The sequence below is a fragment of the Ricinus communis genome, chromosome 4, assembly GCF_019578655.1.
Source record: "Ricinus communis isolate WT05 ecotype wild-type chromosome 4, ASM1957865v1, whole genome shotgun sequence".
Taxonomy (NCBI): domain Eukaryota; kingdom Viridiplantae; phylum Streptophyta; class Magnoliopsida; order Malpighiales; family Euphorbiaceae; genus Ricinus; species Ricinus communis.
This window is the reverse complement of record NC_063259.1, coordinates 21,650,404-21,669,771: the sequence shown is the minus strand read 5'-3', so window position 1 is coordinate 21,669,771 and position 19,368 is coordinate 21,650,404. Positions and strand designations below refer to the sequence as shown.

Sequence of the window (19,368 nt, the reverse complement as noted above, 5' to 3'; positions counted from 1 at the left end):
CAGTTGTTTTAATTTTTTATTTTTTTACTAAAAATAATTAAGAACATAAAAAATAACCAAATCTGTAAATTTGAAAATAAGTTAAAGATAATATATTTGATATTTCAACACAGTAAAAATAAAAAAATAAAAAGTGTAAATTTCATAAAAAATTAAAAATTATGAGTATTTATGATATTTTTTTTTTTAGAATTTTATCTCATAAAGTAATTTTTCAAAAAAATTTAATGGAGACTAGTATGTTGATATTTGAGGAGCATTTTCTCCCACATTGCTAAGTTAACAATGTGGAGGTACTTTCCAAGCCTATATAATAGAGGCCTCACCTTGTTATTAAAGTATCCCAAAATAAGAGAAAAATATTAGAGAGTTAAGCAATTATTTTTCTCCTATTATAAAGAGAGAATTTTAATGTTTTCTCCTTTATAAATAAAGAGTTTGTAACTCCTATTATTTTTTCTTATAGTAAAATTCTTTTATCATTGCCTGTGGTTTTTACCCTAATTTGTTTAGGGGTTTTTCACGTATATCTGTGTGTTCTATTGTGTATTTTGTCTTTCTTTATCTTTATTTTCTCAAATTATTAGCTGTGATTTTGCTCTATCAGGTTCATATTTTTCTACAATTGGTATCAGAGCACCTGGTTGGTAAGAAATTCCTTAAAATTCTGTGATTGCAGCTCAGCCTAATCTTTCACAGGAGTTTGAGGTTTTCTTTGGTGCAAAAGAGCTTGTGTGGAGTAGTAAGAATACTTACAATCTAGGGAAGGTTCTGTCTAAGGAGATTGGTATTTAAGAGGTCCGCTTGTGACCCTCCAGTCTTTCCTGGGAACTTACCTAGTGAGTTGTGTTCATTACTGCGGTTCATTTTACAAGCTAAAACGCACCGTTTGTGATAGAAGCAATGGCGGCAAAATTTGAGATTGAAAAGTTCAACGGGAGTAATTTCTCACTGTGAAAATTAAAGATAAAGGCTGTATTGAGAAAAGACAATTGTCTTGCGGCTATCAGTGAACGGCCGACAACACTCACAAATGATAATAAGTGGAACGAGATGGATGGGAATGCTATTGCAAACCTTCATCTAGCACTTGCAGATGGGATCTTGTCCAGCATAGAAGAAAAGAAAACGACAAAGGAGATTTGAGACCACCTCACTAGACTGTATGAGGCCAAGTCATTACACAACAAAATTTTCCTTAAGAGGAAACTTTACACCTTAAGAATGTCAGAATCTACTTGATGTGAGCATCTTAATGTCTTGAATACTCTATTTTCTCAACTCACATCGTTGGGCTATAAAATAGAGTCACAAGAACGTCATGAACTTCTACTCCAAAGTCTACCGGATTCGTATGATCAACTCATCATCAGTTTGACAAATAATGCCATTCTAAATTCTAGTCTTTGATGATATTGCGGCTATTCTTGAAGAAGAAAATCGTGAAGAAACAAGGAAGACAAGCAGGCAAGTTCACAACAAGTGGAAGCCTTGATGGTGATGAGAGGGAGATTAACAGAACGTGGTCCAAGTGGGAGTCACAATCATGGTAGATCAAAATCAAAGAGTAAGAAGAATTATAAATGCTATAATTGTGGTAAGAAAGGTCACCTGAAGAAGGATTGTTGGAGTTTAAAGAATTCCAATCCTCGAGGGAATGTGGCATGCACTTGGATGATGGAAATGTATTATCGTGAAGCGGCAATATCAACGGGAAGAGATTTGCTGATGTATGGCTTCTTGACTCAGGAGCAACTTATCACATGACCTCTCGAAAAGAGTGGTTCCATCATTATGAACCTATCTTAGGAGGATCTGTGTATAGTTGTGAAGATAATACCTTAAAGATTATAGGCATTGGAACTATCAGTTGAAGATGCATGATGCAGTCCGCACTATTCAAGGAGTGCGACATGTGGAAGGTCTGAAGAAGAATTTGTTATCTCTGGGACAATTTGGATGATCTTAATTGTATTATCAAAGTTCGGAAAAGAATCATGAAGATTAGCCAGAGAGCGCTTGTAATTATGAAAGGAGAAAAAATTACGCTAATTTGTATATGTTTTGGGAGAGCTGTGCATGAAGCGGAAGCATCATTGCTTCAAGTAGTTCAAGCGAGAGATTTGCAATGGTGTGGCATCGGAAGCTTGGACATATGTCCGAACAAGGCATGAAGATTCTGCTTGAGAAAAATCTACTTCCGGTCTCACAAAGATGTCATTACCCTTTTGTGAGCATTGCATAACAAGCAAGCATCGACTACGATTCAATACATCCAATTCTAGAAGCAAGGATGTTCTAGAATTAGTTCACTCTGATGTATGGCAAGCACCGGTTTCATCACTAGGAGGAGCTAAGTACTTTGTGTCCTTCATCGATGATTACTCAAGGAGATGTTGGGTGTATCCAATCAAGAGCAAGGGAGATGTATTTGTAATTTTCAAAACTTACAAAGCGGGTTGAACTTGATTGATCGAAGATCAAGTGTTTAAGGACGGGATAATGGAGGAGAATACACAGGTCATGAATTTAATAGTTTTGCAAGCAAGAAGGCATCAAGAGACAGTTCACTACGGCATACACTCCTCAACAAAATGGAGTGGCAGAGCGGATGAACAGAATTTTGTTAGAAAGAACTAGAGCATTGTTGGGAGCTGCAGGCCTAAATAAGGCATTCTGGGCTGAGGCAGTTAACACCGCCTGTTATGTGATTAACCGGTCTCCATCTACAACAATTGATCAAAAGACACCGATGGAGATGTGGACTGGGAAGCCAGTTGATTATTCAAACCTCCATATATTTGGAAGTCCTGTGTATGTGATGTATAATATCCAAGAAACTACAAAGCTGGATCCAAAATCCAGGAAGTGTTTGTTCTTGGGATATGCTGATGGTGTGAAGGGGTATCGCCTGTGGGATCCCACTGCCCACAAGGTTATAATCAGCAGGGATGTAATTTTCCTAGAAGATAAATTGAAGGGAGAAGATGATAGCACTTCAAAAGAAAATTCAGAGACTACAACTATACAGGTGGAAAGAAAGTCTACAGAAGAAGATTCTTCTGAAGTAGCACCAGAGCACGAAGAGGAAGAACCAGTCGAGTTTGAAGAGTCAGCCGAAGTTGAAGAGTCAGAACTTGGAAAGGGAAAACGTATAAAATTTACACCAACCTGGCATAAAGATTATGATATAGGCAGCAATGTCGCATACTGTCTTCTAACTGAGGAAGGAGAGCCATCAACTCTCCAAGAAGCAATGAGCAGTTCAGATGCATCTCAGTGGATGGCAGCAATGCAAGAAGAGATGGAAGCTCTACATAAGAACAAGACTTGGGAGCTTGTGCCACTACCACAAGGAAGAAAGGCCATTGGCAACAAATGGGTCTTTAAGATCAAAAGAAATAGTGATGATCAAGTGGAGCGGTTTCGTGCAAGAATGGTGGTGAAAGGATATGCTCAGAAGGAGGGGATTGACTTCAACGAAATATTTTCCCCTGTGGTTCGATTAACAACTGTTCGAGTAGTCTTGGCGATGTGTGCTACATTTGACTTACATCTAGAGCAGCTAGATGTGAAAACAGCTTTTCTCCATGGAGATCTTAAGGAAGAAATTTATATGCTCCAGCCAGAAGGTTTTGAAGAAAAAGGAAAGCGGAACTTGGTTTGTAGGTTGAACAAATCTCTATACGGTTTAAAGCGGTATGCCGAGGTGTTGGTATAAGAGATTTGATTCCTTCATCATGAGCCTTGGATACAACGGACTTAATGCAGGACCCTTGTGCATATTTCCAAGAGGTTTGGTAAAAGTGATTTTGTTATCTTACTTGTTGTATGTAGATGACATGTTGGTAGCGAGCCCCAACAAAGATCATATTGAAGAACTAAAGGCACGATTGGCTATGGAATTTGAAATGAAGGACTTGGGACCAGCAAACAAGATTCTAGGGATGCAAATTCACGAGCGAAACAATAGGAAGATTTGGCTTTCTCAGAAAAATTATTTGAAGAAGGTCTTGCGACGCTTCAATATGCAAGATTGTAAGTCAATTTCTACCCCACTTCCTGTTAGTTTCAAATTATCCTCCAGTATGAGTCCTAGCAGTGAAGAAGGAAGGATGGAAATGTCTCGAGTACCGTATGCATCAGTAGTGGGGAGTTTAATGTTCGCGATGATTTGTACACGACCAGACATTGCACATGCGATTGGGAGTAGTAAGTCGGTACATGGCGAATCCCCGGTAGAAACATTGGAATCTTTGTAAAAGGATTCTAAGATATGTTAAGGGAACCTTAGATGTTGCATTATGTTATGGAGGATCAGACTTTATTATCAGAGGATATGTTGACTCAGATTATGCAGGTGATCTTGATAAAAGCAAATCTACTACAGGGTATGTGTTCACACTTCTTGGCGGTGTATCAAAGCTGCGGTCGGTTGTGGCGACATCAACAATGTAGGCGAATATGTAGCATTCTGAAGCTAGTAAGGAAGCGGTATGGTTGAAAATGATGATGGAGGAACTCGGGCACGAACAAGAGCATATTCCTCCTTGTGATCAGTGCCTTGCATCTCGCAAGGAATCCAAACTTTTCATTCAAAGTCAAAGCACATACGAGTCCGGTATCACTTCCGTTCGTGAAAAAGTGGAAGAGGGCAACGTGGATATGCGGAAAATTCATACTAAAGACAACCTAGCGATTTTTTGACGGCGATTAACACGACAAATTTATTTGGTGTCAATCCTCTAGTGGCCTGATAAAAGTATAAGCAGCATGGAAAGGCAAGGAAGAAAGAACGATGTGAAGATCTGATTGATCCTCAATCAAATCTTCAAGTGGGAGATTGTTGATATTTGAGGAGCATTTTCTCCCACGTTGCTAAGTTAACAATGTGAAGGTACTTTCCAAGCCTATATAATAGAGGTCTCACCTTATTATTAAAGTATCCCAAAATAAGAGAAAAATATTAGAGAGTTAAGCAATTATTTTTCTCCTATTATAAAGAGAGAATTTTAATGTTTTCTCCTTTATAAATAAAGAGTTTGTAACTCCTATTATTTTTTCTTATAGTAAAATTCTTTTATCATTGCCCGTGGTTTTTACCCTAATTTGTTTAGGGGTTTTTCACGTATATCTGTGTGTTCTATTGTGTATTTTGTCTTTCTTTATCTTTATTTTCTCAAATTATTAGCTGTGATTTTGCTCTATCGGGTTCATATTTTTCTACATAGTATATATGAAATTAATAAAAGTAAAACTATTAAATTAAAAATAAATTATAAACCTACATTTTTAACACCAGCAATGATTGCAAACGGAACTAGAACTATTAGGCCAGTAATATCTATGGGGCAGCGGGAATGTAAGTTGAATATAAAGAGGGTATATATATATATAAGATTTGAAATTTATCATAGTTGGTTGTATGCAGAATCATTTAATAAATTAGCTTATTATTAAAAATTCATATCACAGTGATACAACATTATTGGATTCTGATGATATTAGTGGGAAAGTGCTAAAGAAATATAAAATTACTAGTCGTTTGTCTATGCGATACACAACCGTTATTATTATTTTGATTATAAAACTAAGTTTATATTATTTTTAATATTTATTATTGATTTATAATATTTTAAAAAATAATAGCAAACTAACTATTTTTAAATATCATTAATTTTTTTAAATTTATTAGTGAAACAATATAAAATTATTTTATAAATATTTATTTGTTAGTTCTAATATTATTATAAATTATTAATATAATTGATATTACATTTTTTAAAAGTAGAAATTATTATATAATTAAAGATTAATTTATTAGTGAATATAATATTTAAAAATATTATTTTCTATAATTAGAATTATTATCTAATTAAAAATTAATTAATTAATTAATATGATATTTTTAGAATAATCATTATTTAATTAGAAAACTAATTATTATCTACTTAGAAAACTAATGATTATTTAATTAAAAAATTAATCATTATCTACTTAGAAAACTAATCACTATCTAATTAAAAAATTAATTTATTACTAATAATATTATTTTTTAGGATTAGAATGAATGTTTAATTAGAAATATAACTTATTAATTAATAAATTACAAAACTACATATAAGTTTGAATGTCATGTATCAAAAATAATACATATAATATTATAAATATTTTTATATATAATAAATAAAAAATTAAAACCTCCGTAATCCTCTCTCCTCTCTCATTCTTAACAAAAAGTTCAAATTAAAAAGCCATATTCAAAAATTAAAGCTTTGTTTTCACAATAGTAAGCAAATAAACGATTTTCAATTGTTGTTCTCATTGCTATTGTTTCCGGCCGTGGCTATAGATTCTTTGCCGCCTGCATCGTTTCAAGTCGACGTCGTTGTTGCCATTGCATTAAACACTTTTTTTTTTTTCTGTGTCGATTCTACTCCATCATTATCGGTTTACGAAAGATTGAAGATGATAAGTATGCTACGCATGGGAAATTGCCTAATATGAAGATAGAGGAATATCAGAAAGATAATTTTTTTTTAGTTGTATAGAAAAAAGAAAAAGTACAGTTTAGGTTCATATATTTTTAATCTATTTATTTTTAATTTATTTAATGAGATGGCATATATCTAAAAATATTTAGAATTATACTTTTGTACATGTGTCATACCACCTCAGCTTTTTAATGTTTTTTTAGTTGAAAAATAATATAAAGAACTTTTATGATATTGAAATTAATAAAAATAAAACTATTAAATTAAAAATAAATTATATTTTTAACACTAGCAATAATATCTATGGGGCACCGGGAATATAAGTTGAATATAAAGAGGGTAAGACTTAAATAATCAATTTATCTATACATATATAACATTTGAAATTTATATGAGTATCTAAATTTATATAATCCATATAAATTTTTAACCCACTCACCTATTTAATTAGTGTTAATTTAATTATTTTTAATAAAAAAATATTTAAAATGTGTTGTTATTATTATTATTATTATTATTATTATTATTATTATTATAATAGATTTTAGTTTCTTTATTATTAGTACTCAAATTTGGTGAATTATTTTAATTTCATCATTGTTATTATTATAAATAAATTTAAGTGACACAATTCTTTTTTTTATTTTTCTCAATTTTATCTTTATAATCTTATTAGTATCACTTTCTCTTTGATGAAGTTTTTTTTATAGCTTCTTGATGTATTATCAGCTTAATGCTTTGTTTCTATATTATTGCATTCAACTTATCAAAAATAAACATATGGGACTCAAAAATTTTTTTGGTGGAAATCTTTTATTTTCTTATCTTTATATTTCTAAATTTTTCTTATTGTGATATAATTACCCTTTTATTTCTATAAATGATAAACATGATAAATTCCATTCAAAAAGACTTCGTATAACAAATCTCTTTTATTTTTATATTTTTTATTATTATTAAACTAAAGTTGATGAATTTAATTAAATTATTTAACTATTAATCTTTTCTATAAATTATAGTATATTAATTTTTCTATTCTAAAATAAATGCCGTTTAATAATTTTTTTTGATTTAAATTAGGCATTATTTTAAGTAACTAATGAAGTATTAATTACTACTTTTCTAATAATATCTTTCTGCATTGTGAGAGAATATTAATAGAGTATGAAAAACAAAAAAATTCACTGAAGTGAAATAGAATTCTATAGAAATTTTATATATTTTAATAAATTGACATTTTACTCATATAAAATATTTTTTATTATAAATTGAAATAATTTAATATAGTATATTTCTTAATTCTTGTGCGTGAGCTTTAAGTGGACTTATATAAGAACATAAATTTTATTAGACTGAAATTTTTTACGTTTCACATTAAAATTTAAAATTTATATATTTTATTTATTAAATATTTTTATAATTCACCTTTTATTGATCGAAGCCACCGATTGATATTTGATTCCGATCGATTTAATCTTTTCAATTTTTTTACTCACTTTTAATTATATGGGATATGTTTTTTAAAAGCTACTATAACTAGAAATTTTTTTCTTATCTATTAAAAAATGAAATGCTAGAATTAATACGCATATGTAATACTTTGCGAGTGCGGAATAAAATATTAATTAGTATATAAAATAAAATATACTTTATCTTTACCTTTATAGTTTGCAAAAATTTAAATAATTAAGTTGAAATTGTGGAAGGCATGGTGGTACCATGGATGAGTTTTCTTGCATGGTAACATCTTATGAACTTAAACTGTCTATAAATTGAGAATTAGTGCTAATTGATAACTACTCTCTCGATTCTCTAAGCATGGCAACCAATTTGCTTCTTCCACCTGCTGCGAGAAGGTATGTCCACAAAAATATCATTAATATATTTCACATATTGTTTTTCTTTTCATCCTGCTTAGAAAATTCAATTTATTAAAACAAAAATCAGAAATTGTGATTTCTTTGTATTATTTTTATATCTAGATAACTTAAATTTACATTGATCCCCTTCTGCATATGATATTTATAATGATCGGAAGTTTTCTTTGTTACTAAACAATATTATTAACCAGCCAATCTATTGTGTGATTGATTCAATTATAAAAATGGCGTAGACCAGAAGGTAAGGTGGCACTGATCACTGGGGCAGCTACGGCCATTGGCGAGTGCATTGCCAGAAGCTTTTGTAAACACGGGGCCAAAGTAGTAATCGCTGATATTCAAGATGATTTAGGCCAATCAGTAGCAAAGGATCTTGGACAAGACGTAGCCATGTTCATTCACTGTGATGTATCTGTAGAATCAGACGTAAAAAATGCAGTCGACACTGCAGTCTCCATCTTTGGTAAGCTCGATATACTGGTGAACAATGCAGCCACTGGTGACCCCCGCAAACCTAGCATCGTCGACAACGATTCAGCTGACGTTGAGAGAGCTCTCAGAGTGAACTTGATAGGATCTTTTCTAGGCACCAAACACGCTGCTCGAGTGATGATTCCTGCTCGACAAGGTAGCATAATTACTCTTGGCAGTGTTTGTTCCAGTGTAGGTGGTGTTGCTTCTCATTCATACACCATGGCAAAGCATGGAGTAGTGGGTCTAGCAAAGAATGCAGCTGCCGAGCTCGGACGGTTTGGGATTAGAGTGAATTGCTTGTCGCCTTACTTCATTGAAACCCCATTGGCTATGAACTTCTTTAAGATGGATGAGGATGGACGTTATGGTGTATACTCAAATCTTGAAGGGGTCAAACTGAAACAAGAAGATGTAGCTGAAGCCGCTATTTATTTAGCAAGTGATGAATCCAAGTATGTCAGTGGACATAATCTAGCATTAGATGGCGGTTTTACCACCATTAATCCTGCTTTTGGCTTGTTTTCAAGGTTTTAAGCCACATGCTAGTGTAGAGATTAGCAGGATCTCAATCCATCCATCTATATGTAGAAAGTAACAATGGGGGATTCTGAGTTTTTCGCTCTTGATGCTCAGAGCCTGTACTATGATGTTCTAGTAGGGGATTCTAACTTGTCCGCTCTTGATTTTGCTTCTTGTCAGTGCCTGTTTGAGTTACTAGATTGGGCATGCCTTAGCTCCACTCAATAAGATCTTTTTTATTGAATTTGGATAGGGGATACTTCACGAGATACCATGAGTTAGAAGAGTATTGAACTCATGCTATCTGCCAATTAATGGTGCAATCGAGCTGAGTTGAGCCAACCTAAGTTTTTGAATTTTCAAGCTCGGTTCACTTAAACCGAATTCAGCTTGAGCTCCAGCCATTTTTCTATATTATTAAGTTGAATCTCAGCGCATTTTAATTATTCGAATTAGAATTGGTTTTGAGTTCAGCTCATAATTAGCTCAGTTGTAAATTTAAATTTAAATTTGAATTCAAATCCGATTTTACCGAATATATAATTATAAATTTTTTAATTAAAAATAAATTATATGCAAAAGTAAGAAATATATTTAAACCTAACAGTAAAACACTATAAAGAAGATGTCGAGCTAAACATTAATTATAGCTAGTTTAATACCAGCGTTTTGTGCGGAACTTAATTTAACTTATATTTTTTTATTTATGAATTAATATTTTATCTATATTTTATAATTAAATTCATTATATCTTATATAATAATTATATATTATTCAATTTTTTATTTAAATTATTTTTTAATATAAATTAAATAATTAACAGAATATATATATTATATATTATATATTTTTATTAATATTAATTTGTATAGAGTCGGCCAATTTCAATTTCAGCTTGATTCAATTAATTTTTAGAAAATAAAAAATTAATTAGAATAATTTTTTCTTACAAGCAAAATTGAAACTAATAGTTCTAATTCTAGTTGAAGGAAAACTGATCTTGACCGACTTCTTATTTTGAGCCGGTTTCAGTTTGTTTTGACCATTCTAATTTTATTTACCCAATTTATAAATTATTGATATCAACATTTAAAATTAACATAAATAATGTGAGAATCTATAAAATATAAGAAAAAATAAAAAAAATTATACTTGCACTCTAATGTTATAATAATATCAAATATGCATGAATAAATACAATTAAATTTTCATTATTAGTTAAATCTTAGTAATATAAATTAAAAGTATTGAAGCACAGAGAGAAAAGAAAAAAGTTAATGTGATTTAAGAAAAATTTAAATGACATCAATACTTTTTTATTAAAATAAAGTTTTTCATTTTTTTCTTTAAGGGCGTTTCTAGATAAAAATAATAAAATACTAAAAAAATTATATAATATTTATATTTTTTATAATTAATAAATAAAAACAAACAAGTACCCCACCGAGGGGTTGAACAACTCAGTAGCCCGGTTCCCTAAAACTTGTTCTCATCCGAGGCAGTGCAGAGTTGGTCGGTTGAGATATCTTCATTAGAGTTACAGTCGGAAGAAAAGCTCGTAAAAAGAAAACCCCACAAAGAGAACTCTCTTTCGGCACTTCGACGGCAAAAGAGGTGAAAGAAGCAATCCATAGAAAGATTTGGCGCCCTCAACACCAGAAGATATTTTTGTATTATTTTTTACATAATTCTTGATACAGTTTCTTATTTTTTGATCTTCTTGTAGACCCTCAGAGTAATTTTTTTCTGAAAATAATAAAAAGTATTTAAATATAAATTTTAAATTAAAATGAGTGAAAGAAATAAAAAAAGTAATTAAACCATACAAAAAAACTCAAAATTTATTAATGAACTTAAATAAGTTAATAAAGAAAAATAAAAATAAAATATATCAAATAGATAATCAAGTTTAAATCAAGATTTTATAATATAGCAATAAATATCAAATAAAAATAAGATAAAATAAATAAATTAATTAAAATGATAACAAAAGAAGTACATACAAAAATTAAAATCTAAAAAGTTGTTATTATTATAATTATAGATTAAAAGAGAAAATAATTATTTTTATTAATTAATATTTATAAAAAAATAAATATCATTTCTTAATAATCTTATATAGCCAATTGTAGTTCTCTCTGCTTCCAATTTTAATATATATATATTAGATTAGATACACAAAATTAACACTAAAAAACAATAACAATATTCACAAATCAGAATACAACAAATTTGATGGTCCATGACATTTTCATTCTGAATGTAGGCAGTACATTAAGTTCAAATGTCCATAACAAAAAAAAAAAAAAAAAAGTTTTACCAGTTTATTTATTATATATTCACATATTAATTTAAGTGATTGGCATTAATAATCATTATATATATATATATATATATATATATATATATATATATATTTATTCTAGTGAAGAACTATTTTATTACGTTTACTTGTTAAATAATGTCTATTTATAGCAATGATAACTTTTTAAATAAGAAAAAAATGAAAATCTTAAATGAGATATTAAATATAAATATTAAACCGAAAATCTTGTTAAGTAATAAATAAATTTGTTATTGAAGTTTTAACGAGCCGATTTTCGAGCCCTAAACAAGAATATTGCTATTTATTTATTTACGAGTAATGAATCCAAGTATGTCAGTGAACATTATGTAGCATGTGGCTTGTTCTCAAGGTTTTAAATCCCCGGTGTACATGATTTATATGTAGAAAGTAACATGGTCCCCCTGCATTCATTATTTGTATTTAAATCTACTGCTTTCATAAATTCTGACGAGCAATACAATATCTCTCTCCATTAGCTTTTACCCTCTTCTCTTTTCCATTGGCAAATTAAAGATCAGCTCTAAAATTTAGTTTCTCAATATGAACATTTTCTAAGTGAACGGGTTTAATTACTAAAGAGTTTCTATATAAGTTTGAGTCGTTTTCGTTACTGCATTATTCGTTTGTCTCAGTTTAATTCAATCTCGTATTACTTCAATCTCGAATCGCTTCATATTTGAGATCAACTTCAAATTCGAATGATTCTATTCTTGTCAAATCGAGCATTGTTAAATATTAATATCAATTTTATTTGTCGGTTATTTCTAATGCCACCACCTATGTCTAAGGTTGATAGAAAATGAATAAGGTGATATCGTTAAGATACTCTAGTGGTTGCTCAGCCTTCTTTACTTTATCATTTGGTAATATGTTATTACTATATGAACGAGTTTAGCCAAATATTTATAAATCACATGTGATAAGTTTTAGGTTAAATTCTTCTTGTCCACCGTCCATCAATATCTATAAAATATTAGGGATCTGTTATCACGAGCTAGCATGGATTCGGCCAACCCAATCTCCACTCCATCAGACTTCAAAGGAAAACTGTGTCTTGATCCCAATGATCCTTTTTCGGATAGCACATTATATAGGAGTGTAGTGGGTGGCCTTCAGTATCTTGCTCTTACACGACTAGATATTTCATATTTGATTAATAAAGTGTCTCAAATTATGCACTCTCTTTCTCAGAAGCATTGGATCGCGGTTAAGCGTATTCTACGCTATTTGCAAGGCACTATTACTCAAGGTATCTTCTTGTCCTCTCAATCGTCACATTGTGTTTCTGCATATAGTGATTCAGATTGGGCAAGCTCTATTGATGATCGAAAATCTATTTCTGGCTATTGTATCTTTATTGGCACTAACTTGGTGGCTTGGGGCACTCGCAAACAACGCACCGTAGCCAAATCATCTACTGAGGCTGAGTATAGAGCAATTGCTCATTCAGTTGTGGAGCTGCAATATATTTTATCTTTGCTTCGGGAATTAGGTTTATCCTCACCCGTTAAGCCCGTGCTATGGTGTGATAATTTAGGAGCCACATATCTTACTACTACACCAATATTTCACTCGCGATCAAAGCACTTGGAAATTGACTATTACTATGTTCGTGACTTAGTGGCTAAACAAGTACTTGAGGTTCGGTTCATTTCCTCTAAAGATCAATTAGCAGACATATTTACAAAACCACTTGCTAAACAGCCATTTCATTCTATATGTTCCAAGTTGATCATCAGTTGCACTGACGCTCCACTTGCGGGAGGGTGTTAAGGAGATTTTATAGAGATTTGATACGGCACGGCACCTAATATATTGTTGTATATATCTTCCTATTGTAGTTGGTTGTAATTAGGTCATTGTTACTCTTGTACACCAAGTATACTGCTGGTTATATAGAGGCTGTATTTCATACATAAAAATAGCTTCTAAATAAACCCTAATTACATTAACACACCTATGTCTAAGGTTGATAGAAAATGAATAAGGTGATATCGTTAAGATACTCTAGTGGTTGCTCAGCCTTCTTTTCTTTATCATTTGGTAATATGTTATTACTATATGAATGAGTTTAGCCAAATATTTATAAATCACATGTGATAAGCTTTAGATTAAATTCTTCTTGTCCACCGTCCATCAATATCGATAAAATATTTATGATAAAAGATGTATTAGAGAATCGCCTCTCTCTTATCATGTACCCTATAATTAATTAGTTTCTAAAATTTTAAAAAAAATCATAAATTACATATAATACATATTAATTAATCCCATTTTTTACATATATATAATGTCGATTCAGGTGCTTATTTTATATTATTACAATTACTAACAACTATTTGTAATTGTACATTTTCAAAATTTACATAAGCATTTAGAGTTTGGGCTTCAGTAACTCTTCTAATCTGTTAGATCTTGAACATGGAAGTTTCAGATATTTCCAGTCATCATCATCAATACCAGCAAAACAATGATCCACCATTTCTTTGCTAACGAGTTCCAGTTTTGAGGGCTCCCACTGTTTTGCATTACATTGTAAAATAAAGTAAATAATTTATGACCCATGCATGAGATTTAGTTGGATAAACCATGCACTTACATACAACTAAAGTAATAGAATCCAGAAATATTAATTACTAAGAAGCAATAATACCTTTGGCTTACAGAAATATTGCTTTAGAGTTTGCATTCGTCCTTCTATAATCTGATAACATATATTTCATACTTGTTATCGTATTCAATGGTTTTTCAAGATATAATCTGATATAAGTGGGTTACAGAAATTAATTACCGATCTTAAAGTAATTTTCAGGCTTGTTGGACTAGCTGATTTCATGGATTTCATTGCCATAATGATCCAATTCTCTGCTTTGTTTTTGGCCTCTTCTTCCTATTATAACCCATAAGAAAGAGTTTATATAAACAGCAATTCACAATGAATCGAGAAACACATTCATCGTATAAATAGAGGAAAGTCTCGGTAAACGATGTTGTGCTTTAACGTATTTTTATTTTAGAATCTATAGTTTGTTTTTTGTTACTTTGATACCCTGTAAACATCATCGTTAGCAAATAACGGTCAAATTGTACAATATCATTAACAAATGTTGACGTGGCAATTGAAGAATAGTAATTATTATGGATCACGTCAAAATCTCTTAACGATGTTATGTAATTTGACCGCTATTTACTAACGATTATATTAACAAAGTACGAAAGTGATATAAGCAAACCACATATTCTAAAATAAAAATATGTTAAACCATTGGGTAGTTTAGGGAAGCTTTCTTTCTAAATAGTGTAGAGGAGGCTTAAAGTGTTCTTACAAGTGCATGTAAGATTTCTTCAACTGTATCTTTTGAAAAATATCTATCGACCATATCCAGTCTGATTAACAAGAAAAAAATAATTCCAAATTCATATTAAGAATAACATTAATAAATTTAATCAGAAGAAAAAAGTTAATAATAGATCACCTATTATAAATGTTGTCTTCCTTGATTCTTGGTTGTTGTGAAAATTTGTTAATAACTTCATTAATTGATATTTCCTCTGATGATATTAGTGCTTGAAGTGCATTTTCCAACAATGGCAAATCCTATACATTAGCAAAACAAATTATAGATACATGAAAATCTATAATAGAATAGTTTACTTCCTATTTCATAATTATCTTTTTTATCCACCATAAATTATTTTTTTTACATATTGATATATATGTTAATTATTTATTTTTATCAATAATGAATCATCTAATTACTCCTTATATCACTCTTAATTTGATTCTTACCATAATATAAAATGGGTCATAATTTGATTTAATTATTTATTTTTATCAATAATGAATCATCTAATTACTCCTCATATCACTCTTAATTTGATTCTTACCATAATATAAAATGATTCATAATTTGATACCTAGCATAAATTATAAATTAATTTTAAACAAATCTATATTTGGTGTTGCTTACCATGTTTTATGTATCTAATTAATCAAGTTTAATTATTTTGGAGCTAATTAATTACCTTTGATTCAACAAAATGTGTAGCCAAGCCACAAGCAAGCATTTCTGCTCCATTCAGTCTTGCTCCTGTAAGTCCCAAATATTCTCCTGTTTAGCAAAATACAAATAAAGTTAATAGGCTATTTAGATCACATAACAATTAATTTAACTGAAATGAAAGATCAATCAATTTCATTATTGTTTAAGGAAAAGGAAAGTGGTACCAAAATGTCCAGGGAGCCTAGAAAGAAAATGTGAAGCCCCAACATCTGGAAAATGTCCTATAGATGCTTCTGGCATGGAAAATACCTAAAATAATGAAGGATAAAAATTATTAGTAAATAATCTTTAATGAAGTTATATATTTTATATTAGACGACTGATTTTAAATAAAATATTAATACCCGGTAAGAGGGAAAAAAATAATTTTGATCTAATACTTTTTATAATAATTCTTGAGATTAAAATAAAATTAGTCATTTATTCATATGTTATATTTAAATAAAATATTTGTTTATATACCTATTGTACATTTCTTTTAATTACAAATAATAATATAAGATCAGTTTATAGATAGAATTTAATATTTTATAATTATTTGTCATATCTAGAAAATAATACTAAGTCTAAAATATTCTTTTAGTATTATTTTTAAAAGAAATTATAATATTTTAAAATTTTATTAATGCAATAACATATAAATTATTTTAAAATATTTATTAATTAATTTTATTATTAAATAAAATTAATACTATAAATATAATTGATATTACTAATTTTTTAGAATTAAAGATACTTGTATGATTAGAAAACTATATAATACTAGAAATATAATTTAAAATACTACTTTTTAAATTTAAATTTAATATTAAAATTATTATTTAATTAAAAATTAATTTATTAATTAATATAATATTAAACATATATTTAGAATACTATTTATTTTATATTAAATTATAATTAGAAAGATAACTTATAAATTAATAAAAATATAAATAAACTATAAAATCATATACTCATCTATCAAAAATAAGTGTACATATAGAAAAGAAATATACATAATATATATATTACTTTATAAAAAACTAATGCAAATCACTTTCAGTAAAGAAAAAAAACTTTATTTTCATTTATTAACCAACAATTTCAATTGATGACATTTAATAAAACTAATAAAAGGTAAGGGAAAATACACTTACAGCTTTCTCAGTCACAATCCTGAACTTTCCATGCAATGACAATCCAGCACCACCTCCCATTACAATACCATCAATAAGTGGAATCTTCATTTTTTACAATAAGAAAATATTGGTTCAAGAATTAGTTTATGAGAATGAAAAGAATTTCTAAATGAATAGGATTTATTACCACAGGTTTTCTATATGTAGCAATTAAATAATCCAAGTTCAATTGTTTCTTGACAAATCTTGCTCCAAAACTCCAATGTCCTGTATTTTAATTTATGAACACAAACTGTTACATAAGTACACCAAATTAAAACAAGAAAACTTTTCATGAGATATAATTCTTTTAAAATTCTTTTATGATTTGTTTTTGAAATTTTCATGATGTTTTTCAAAAGAATTTATTTTGAAATATTTTGAACTGTAAAAAGAAAATTTTGTAGCCAATTTTCTATAATTTGTAAAGAAAAACCATAAAAAATAAAAGCAATCTTGTTAAAACTTTGGATGACTATATAATTCTTTTAGGGAATTTTTGATGAAAATAGAAAATAGAATTATGTGTTTATTTATGCTATTTTTTTTAAATAAAAATAGAAAATAATTTTTTTATATTTTTTAAATTATAACTAAACTCAAAAAAACAAATTGTAATATGTTTTCTATATATTTTATATAAAAATTTATTTATTTTCAGATAAAGAAAAATTTATTCCTTAAATTTAAAATATTACCCAAATAAAATTTTCTATATAATAGCAAATAAATATATATTATAAGTCTTTACAAAAATAAAAAGTTCTTATTTCTCTTAAGAATTTAAAAACAATAAAAAACATTCTACAAGTAAATAAAAACTTAAATACTTATAATTAGTAACTATGTCCTTAAATACTTATAATTAGTAAGCATTTGAAAATAATAGAAGAGATAATGTCACCTGTCGTCAGGAAACCAAAAGATGCCACAAGGTCACCCCCGACAGAAAAAGCATTTCCATTTGCCTACCAAAATAAAACAATGGACTAAAAATAACATACAAATGAACATAAAAATATTAATAATTCTGTAATTCTTTTGCATCTTTTATGTCCTCTTAATTGTATAATTCAGACATGATACTTTAATTTATCATATATATTATAGTATTAAAAGCTCTCAATCCTCTAATATTTTGTTAAGTTACTGAAAGAATAGGATGGGAATGAAAAGGAAATGTGTGATTTCCATTTTTAGTTTTAATTTTTTAAAAATTAATTTCGAATCAGAATCGGATTACTTCATTTAAAGAATCACTCGTTATTTTTTTTTTAAAGAAAATCAAGTTAAATCAATTATAAATGTTGAGACAAGTGAAATAATAACTTGTCATTCATTTAGATATTATTTTTATTTATTTATTGCTATAATTACAAATCAAACATTATTATCTTTTTAATTATTAAATTAAATATTATTTTTGGTATCCATAAAATGATGAGAAGAAGTTTTGCATCTTTCACCTTCAGGATCACCAATTTCACAGAAGGATCTATCTCAAAGTCTCTAAGATTCTTTAGCATTTGAGAAATCTGCATATCAATTAAAAGAATTAGAAAAATAAAGAAGGAAAAGAATTTGGAATCAATGTCTATGGTAAAAGGCAGACTAAAAAGAAAATATTCATGGTATGCTTGAACATCTAGGAATCAAATAGTATCCAGGGAAAGAAATTCATTGGTTAACTTACCATTTCATAATTGAGGCTATTTAATTTGTCTGGTCTATTCAGTATCACCTTTCTGAAAAATGACTCTCCTTCAAATAGTACCTGCATGTGAATGTTTTTTCTTAATAATTTAATGATTCTGGTATTATTTTGCTCTATAAAAACAATTATTTGTTTGCCTTAAAAGTATCCAAAACCAAAAAATGAAGAATCAGGAGGGTAAATCAACATAGAAGTGTAAGAAAAGGCTTGCATCATTTTCCCTGTCAATGAAATAAAAACTGATGGCAATGGGAAAAGATTGGTATATTATTACCTGATTTAGTTCTCTGTTGAATTTGTAGTGAGAATCCATACTTAACTACTGCTCTTCTTTCCTTCAAATCCAATTTCTAAAACCCACACAAGCAACCTGTATGCATAGAAATATATATATATATATATATATATATTTATGTTAGTGGCTTATAATATTCAACTCATCTATTTATAATATTTCGATGGAAAAGAGAGTTTATTTTTAAAAATAAACACTATATGATGTGTATTTTACCGTCCATTAGAATTGTTATAAATTAAAAAAAAATTATAATTAACCGAATAAATATAAACAAAACTTTTCACTCAATTTTAAAGATTTTCTGCATTAGGTAATGTATTTAGTAGAGTCTATAATTTCTTTTTCTTTTCATTTTATTACCCTTTTAATTAGTATTTTTTACTTTTTATGACGTGATATTAACATGACATTAATTCTT

The 19,368-nt window shown here is 28.9% G+C and overlaps 2 protein-coding genes across 3 annotated transcripts; one reads left to right on the top strand and one right to left on the bottom strand.

Moving 5' to 3' along the window:
* The first annotated feature begins 8,212 nt into the window (after window positions 1–8,212).
* Window positions 8,213–9,613, top strand: LOC107262574 (secoisolariciresinol dehydrogenase). Its single transcript, XM_015728729.3, has 2 exons — window positions 8,213–8,350; window positions 8,608–9,613. The coding sequence occupies exons 1-2, from the start codon at window positions 8,313–8,315 to the stop codon at window positions 9,380–9,382; spliced, it is 813 nt and encodes a 270-aa protein (XP_015584215.2). The 5' UTR covers window positions 8,213–8,312; the 3' UTR covers window positions 9,383–9,613.
* A 4,332-nt stretch (window positions 9,614–13,945) lies between these two features.
* Window positions 13,946–19,044, bottom strand: LOC125369716 (3-hydroxyisobutyryl-CoA hydrolase 1-like). Of its 2 annotated transcripts, XM_048372519.1 has the most exons (13): window positions 18,927–19,044; window positions 18,632–18,712; window positions 18,405–18,473; window positions 17,843–17,906; window positions 17,087–17,166; window positions 16,918–17,001; window positions 15,943–16,027; window positions 15,741–15,826; window positions 15,191–15,312; window positions 15,041–15,101; window positions 14,506–14,604; window positions 14,368–14,418; window positions 13,946–14,232 (listed from the first exon to the last, which is right to left on the bottom strand). In XM_048372519.1, the coding sequence occupies exons 1-13, from the start codon at window positions 18,963–18,965 to the stop codon at window positions 14,089–14,091; spliced, it is 1,065 nt and encodes a 354-aa protein (XP_048228476.1). In that variant the 5' UTR covers window positions 18,966–19,044; the 3' UTR covers window positions 13,946–14,088. The 2 variants fall into 2 exon arrangements, with proteins under 2 accessions (XP_048228476.1, XP_048228477.1); XM_048372520.1 differs by lacking the exons at window positions 15,041–15,101; window positions 15,191–15,312.
* Window positions 19,045–19,368: the final 324 nt, after the last annotated feature.